Raw genomic sequence first — 7,500 nt, 5'->3', positions numbered from 1 at the left:
GGTTGAAATTTCCTTGATTTATTTCTTCCTTTTGGTCCATTAGAATCTCCAATCTGTTTCTCAGTTCAATTGAGAAAGTCTCTGCATCATAGGGATTTTTCATTTTACTGGTGTCAAACTTCTTTGCTCTTAAAAGACCTTCCTTTGTGGCTTTAAATTTTAGATTCAACTTACAAATCAAGAGTTGATAATCCCTTCCATTATCTGCACTTCGTCTTTTAAATATTTAGGAATAACCATTGATAGTTCCCTCAATTTCTCTCAACATATTAATATAATATCTAAGAAAGTTGCCCAAAGATTATACATCCTAAGGAAATTGAGAACATTTCAAGTAAGGAAGAAAACTATGTTAAGAGTTTATGACTCATTGATTAAAAGTGTAATTGCGTTTGGCTGCACCATATGGTTTGGAGGATGCCGACTTAAAGATAAATCAAAAATTTCAAAAGCTATCAAAGAGGCATCAAAAATAATAAGCCATCCTCTTGATGGAGTAGAAAGAATTCACGGAAAAGCAATAGAAAGGAAAGCATTCTCAATTACCAACAATAAAAAACATATTTTATACCATGAATTTAGTCTTTTACCATCTGGGAGAAGGTTTTGTCAGATTAAATGTAGAACTAACAAGTATAAATCAACGTTCGTTCCATCAGCAATAAAAATTTTGAATATTTCATATGGTACAGAAAAACCAAGGATTGATTCGTTGACTGATTAACTGATTAATTTATTTAATGTAAGATTAACTGACCAATTGATCATGATGATAATTTTTGGTGTCGAATTGCCACAATCGTAACAAATTGAAAACGAAATGAATATGTTTATGTTGTGTATATCGCACGTGTGAAAGAAAGAAAGAGAGAGAGAGAGAGAGAGAGAGAGAGAGAGAGAGAGAGAGAGAAAGAGAGAGAGAGAGAGAGAGAGAGAAAATCAGTAGGAGTGAAATATCTGTTCAATCTTAGTTATCGTTTAACATTATAACAAGTGTAACTAAATGACAAATTGCCATATTTATGGACAATAAAGATCTATTATTATTATTATTATTATTATTATTATTATTATTATTATTATTATTATTATTATTATTATTATTATTATTATTATTATTATTATTATTATTATTATTATTATTATTATTGTTCTGAAATCAAGAAGAGATGTTCTCCATTTTCTATTGATACGGATCTGATCTATTTGTTTTTGTGTGTGTGCGTGCCTGTGTGTGTGTGTGTTTAATTGATTGGTGAGGTCCACGTATACTTGTGAATATATTTATGATGGAAGATTGTCCCGCCAATTATTTAATTGTTCTCTGAGCTGAAGTCAGCTAGTCTTTCCCCATTGTCAATCATTGTGTTTCCTAGACCTTCCTTCCCCATATGTTCTTCCCTTAGGTGATTACTGTTTCCTTCTTTTGCGTTGAGATTCCCAAGCACTAACTTTTTACAAAGCAGATCAAGCATTTCGTAGAGTTAAAATGTCTATTTATTCATTTTCAGATCGATTGGGTTGAATTAGCCACTGCACTTTCCGGATCTGCGACTGGGGCTGTCGCTCCTGATAATAAAATGCATATTGTTAACCCTGGATATTTCAAAGGCCTAGAAAATGTACTGCGTAAAGCAGATAATAGGTAAGATTTAGTTACCATAAGTAATATATGGGGATTTTGGTGACCATGACAAAGCTCTGACTTACATCACCGATAAATATACCATTGATTCATCTCTTTGTATTTATCTAAACGAACTATTTTTATAGTGACCAGTAACACAACGATCTTGTGAGTATGTCTTATTGCACGATATAAATATAACGAGTTTAATACAAACAAATAAATGAAAGAATACATTATTCCACCAGTCCAAGTAAGACTATTAGATATTTTGTAATCAAATCGTATGGTATGAGTACTTTTATTCAACATAATTTGTATCTTTCACCTATTGTTTCAATGGCAATTTGACCCACGAATAAAAACGTCGGATCATCATCATCATTATCATCATCATCATCATCATCATCATCATCATTATCATCATCATCATCATCATCATCATCATCCTCGTCATCAGTTATATAATAAGGACCGTTTATTATTGAGATTAATTTTTAAATTATTTTTTTAATGTGATACTCCCAACCGCCCTGGCGTTTTACACGTCATTCTGCTTCTTCACCAGTAGAATCGCCCTGTTAATTTAAGTTCATACGAGTATAATAGATGACTGCAATCATTAATATCCCAACTACAAAATGAAATAATAATTAAAAAGGCTGACGAAAAACATTAACAAAAAATTGTATCTTCCGTCAATATTTTCCTTCCATATTTTCCTCGTAACCCCATCCGTCATGCTGAATATTTTTGCTGCTAATGGTCTCATATTATTACAATCGCTTTCGGATCGGAATGTCCTGGGTTCGAGCCTCGCTCGGCGAATAGTTTAGTCCTTGGAGAAGGTTCTTTACTAACATTCTCTCACGGTACTCAGGTGTAACATGAATACGCGTAATGTCCCGTCATAACTGTTAAATGTTGCTGTTGGCCAGGGACCCCTTGTAAAGCGGTTTAAGCACATTTAGTGGATATTGCGCTATATAAAAGCGCGATCTATTTGATTTAGAATATTTCTTGTGTCAAACTTGCTTGAATAAACCAAAGGTGGACTGCAAGTAACGGAAGAAGTACAGCATAAAGAAATATAATGTACGATTCTTAAACTCTTCCTTTTTGGAGTTCAGTCCCCAATCGCTGTACGAGCTTGCGTTAGATTGTTGGGAACAAAGTTCGAATTCCAAAAAGCAATCATGTAAGAAATCATTTATTCTACCCCTCAATCCATTTCGATGTCGTTATTTCTCAGCAAATATATTTTCAAAAATATTGAGATAGTACTTCTTTTTTCAAAATATCTAATTTTAGTGAATTTATCGTTTAAAAATCTGACGTCACAAATTCTTATTGTAAAGTTAATATCATTACGGGTTATTGTTTAGGGAGAAGGGTGAAATAATCTCAAATAGTGAGCCGCTCGTTACAGAATTTAAACAACACAATAATTTAAAAGGGCAGATAATGCCTGAAACAATCTTTTCCTTGTGCGGCGATGTGGTCTTGTGGCATGGCACTCGCTTTCGGAACGGAAGGTCCTGTGTTCGAGTTTTGCCCGGGGTGTAGTTGAGTCCTTGGAAAGGGCTTTTTATTCACATTCTCTCACCGTAAAATGAATACCTGGACGTGAACAGTGTTGTATTTGTCCGAAAATAAATTGTAATATCGCCTTAACGGCGTCATGTCTCGTTCTACATGTTACGTGTTAGGGGTCCTTTGTAAAGTATTTTGAGCATGTTTAGTGGGTATTGCGATTCATCAAAGCTCATCTTTTAGCTCAAGTGTTTGTGTTGTTTTTTATTTGATAAATAGGCTGATTTCTGTCAATTGACGGGGATTTTAAAGCTTTACGCTTAACATAGGATACCATGAGCTTTATTGATCACGTTCCGGAAATTTAGTTGACCATATTTAAAATGCAAATCTTTGTAATATAGACACATTTTTAGTAGGGGGAATTAGGCTAAAACCGTGCAAATTCGGGTTGAAAGCATGACAATTTGCATACGGGTTGCTAAGACCCATAGAAAAAACATCTGATATAGAACCACTCTGGCAATCAATTATAACGTATCGGTTTAAGGCCTTAGATTTTACCTACTACAGCTATATTAAACAAGGGAAATAACTGCGTAAAAATATATATTTTCTTCATATTCATTGTATTAGGGAAAATTAGGCTAAAACCGTGCACATTGGGGTTGAAATCCTGAAAATTGGCATATAGGTAGCTAAGACCCGTATAAATAACACCTTATATAGAACCACTCTGGCAATTTATCATAACAGTGCGTTTTTAGCACTTTTATTTTTTCCTATATAGCATTACTTATCCGAGGAAATAACAACGACAATACAATGTGCGTTCTAAAAAAATTAAATACACTTGTAACCATTTACGGTAGCTAACTGATGGTTATATCGTGTTGTAACTAGAAGATAAAAGAGGGAGAGGGAGCGAGTGGGAGAGACGGAGAGAGAGAGAGAGAGAGAGAGAGAGAGAGAGAGGGAGGGAGGGAGAGAGAGAGGAGGGAGGGAGGGAGAGAGATAGAGAAGGAGAGAGTGAATTGTACTCATAACTATACTGACCTAAGACCCCCGCATCTACACAAGTCCGTGCAAGGCAAACCGGACCTTAAACACTTGCATCGGGTGTCGATACATTCTCTCTTACATGAACACTTGATGAGTTTTGGGACACTTTTGACAATTCTGGAAATAAGCTCCACAGTGGTTCATATCGATCACCACATTTGTTGCAGGGTTCTCTTCTATAAAAGATATAATGTTAGCAAAATCTCGACTTCTTTCAAGAACTGTGACATCATGATTATCATCAGCAGTGACATATTTTAAAGCTTGTTTTTTAAGTATCGCGCATGACAAATTTTATGTTGGTGTGCCTCCCGGACGACTAAATCTTCTCCGGCGATAAATGACAACATATCAGAATCTTTGATAGATAACGCTATTTCTCGCATATTTTCTTCCATGTCTGTTGTCATTACAGAATGGAAAACTCCCGATTCCATGTTTTTACAACAACAAAAAAAAAAGCACGTTTGTTTATTACAACCAAACTCTAATTTTGAACGTTGTCTCATTATTCTCATTCGGTGACTCCTCCAAGTCGAATGACGAAGTTTGGAATTCTTGTAGGGCATTTCTTTTAGATTCCTTTAATTCTAATCGCCTAATCTTGTTGACATCAAATGTTACACGACAATACTTATGCCATTTAGCATAATTTTGTTTTAAGCCTTCAATAATCTCATTTCTTTCTGATGAATTTGAAAAAAATAGATACATCCAACTTGTTTTCAGCACAAACCAAAGAATTGAACTGTGTTAAATCTTCAAAAAGAGTTTCATAGCCTTGCCCTTTGTCATACCTCCTCGACTTAAAGGGACATTATAATCGGTCTGTGTTATCTTGTTGGCATATCAAACACTTGTCCAGTCTCTGGGAGCAGTTCTTTTTGCCATTGTATGTGTATCTGAAAGCATGCAAACGCATTCCTTTATTAGGCATGTGCAATATTCTTTCATCTCTCTCTCTCTTTCGTTCTTTCTGTTAAAGACCTATCGTCAGCAGGCAAAATGCTTGCAGTGCCTTACATAAGGACACAACAGTACAAATAGAACATTCTCCCATTGCGGTAAATAACGTGAAGTAAATAACTTGCCAAAATCATCGTGGTTGATGATGATGATGATGATGATGATGATGATGATGATGATGATGATGATGATGATGATGATGATGATGATGATGATAATAGCATTCTTATATACTTTAAGTGGTATGCCGACTATTTACTGGCATCAATTTTGAGTGAAATAGGTTTTAACTCACGTAAAATGATTATAGCAGTATTTTGGAAAGAAAAGAAGAAAGGAGGAGGGGAGAAGGAGCACTGTCCTTTGTCAACACCGGTTTTTGGAATTTATTGAGCTGTGTTTTGCTAGTCTGTTTTGTCTACCCCTCTGCTCGCCCATCCGTTTTAGAGCAATTGATTATACTAATTAAATCAGATGCAGAAAAATCTTATATTCTAGAATATTGCTCGCAAGACGTCCTTTAAAACAAGTGAAATTGAATAATATTTATGATTAAATATTTGTATGGTTCGTGAATCGAAAGTAAAGGGAAAGGAAAACATCCGCTTCGAAGCTAAAAATAGTCACCAATGGGAATCCAAAGGATGACGTAAAACAACCTTTGCTCGGCTTGCCTCGAATGTTTACACAAAAAAATGAAAGAAATTTTTGTCGTCCATTTCAAAATTTTCTTATCTTAAAAACCCTTGTATCTCAACTAATACTGATCTCTCAGAGTGGTTCTATATCATAAATTATAGGATTTTTCATATTCTACAACATATGGAATTTTCATGTTTTCAACCCTGATTTGCACAATTCAAGGATTTTATGGACCTAATTCCCCCTACTATTTCACAATAGTTAAACAACAACACTGTACATTCACAAGAAATTATCATAGCAGTAAGTTCACATATCCAACACACAGAACAAATACATATAAAAACACTTTCTTCTCAAGAACCAACAAGAAATGGAACATTCCCCCACCAGAATTCCTAGATGTTATCAACAACATCAAATTTGATGAACTCTTAAACATTTATCCTTCAATTCAATAATATTATGATAATAATAATAATAATAATAATAATAATAATAATAATAAAAATAATAATAATAATAATAATAATAATAATAATAATAATAATAATAATAATAATAATAATATAATAATAATAATAATAAATAATAATAATAATAATAATAATAATAATAATAATAATAATAATAATAATAATAATAATAATAATAATAATAATAATAAATAATAATAATAATAATAATAATAATAATAATAATAATAATAATAATAATAATAATAATAATAATAATAATAATAATAATAGATCTTTATTGTCCATAAATATGGCAATTTGTCATTTAATTACACTTGTTATAACGTTAAACGATAACTGTAACATTGAACAGATATTTCTCTCCTACTTATTTTCTCTCTCTCTCTCTCTCTCTCTCTCTCTCTCTCTCTCTCTCTAATGGAGAAAGTCACCACATAATTGTATAAAATCTGCAGTGAATGACAATTCGACTTTTGTAGATAAAGACGTTGAACATGACCTTGAACATCACAATTATGTGGACATGTTTTGTTTTTGGAGGAATGATGGGACTTTAAAATGATAGATACATTGACATGCACACACAAAATGTCCGTTTCGCTGATTAAAAAGAAATTCGCATTTATTTTTGCTGCAAATTTAGTCATGAGGAAAAGTCTTTTCTAACCAATTAAATGTAAAATGTTGTGAACTATTTTACAGAACGTTGCAGAATCTGTTTGGATTTAAATATGTTTATGACTTACTTCCGTATTCAACCCAAAAGATGAAAGACATACGCCGCAATTTCACAAATTCTGTGAGTATTTAAAAAATGTGTTTGATGTGGGGTGGGGGGATATCAAAATATTGGGTGACAAGAATGAGAGTAGTGAGAAAGTTATCTTAGAAAACAATTCATCCACCAAGACGTCCTTAGAAACCAGCCCTTGGCATTACATGAAGGAATATGAAGATTCCAACAAACATGTTTTATGATGTCAACAGGAATCACATGTTGTCCAACGTGAACAAATTGAAGGTTAATTATCTTGCCTACGGAATCATAATATAATAATAATAATAATAATAATAATAATAATAATAATTAATAATAATAATAATAATAATAATAATAATAATAATAATAATAATAATAATAATAATAATAATATAATAAGGATGATGATAATAATAATAATTAATAATAAT

General features: G+C 32.6%; 1 protein-coding gene across 1 annotated transcript in view; it reads left to right on the top strand.

The window, feature by feature from the left end:
- The window catches only part of LOC144960555 (membrane metallo-endopeptidase-like 1), a 50,056-nt gene that overhangs the window by 22,253 nt on the left and 20,303 nt on the right, over positions 1–7,500 (top strand). The window contains exons 5-6 of the mRNA XM_078893765.1: positions 1,512–1,645; positions 7,012–7,108. Coding sequence (XP_078749891.1) covers positions 1,512–1,645; positions 7,012–7,108 — 231 coding nt within the window. The remainder of the gene's footprint in view (positions 1–1,511; positions 1,646–7,011; positions 7,109–7,500) is intronic.

This window comes from Berghia stephanieae, chromosome 15 (genome assembly GCF_034508935.2).
Source record: "Berghia stephanieae isolate SIO BIC M18660-M18661 chromosome 15, UCSD_Bste_1.3, whole genome shotgun sequence".
Taxonomy (NCBI): Eukaryota; Metazoa; Mollusca; class Gastropoda; order Nudibranchia; family Aeolidiidae; genus Berghia; species Berghia stephanieae.
The sequence above is the reverse complement of the archived record's forward strand: the minus strand, read 5'-3'. Positions and strand labels throughout refer to the sequence as shown.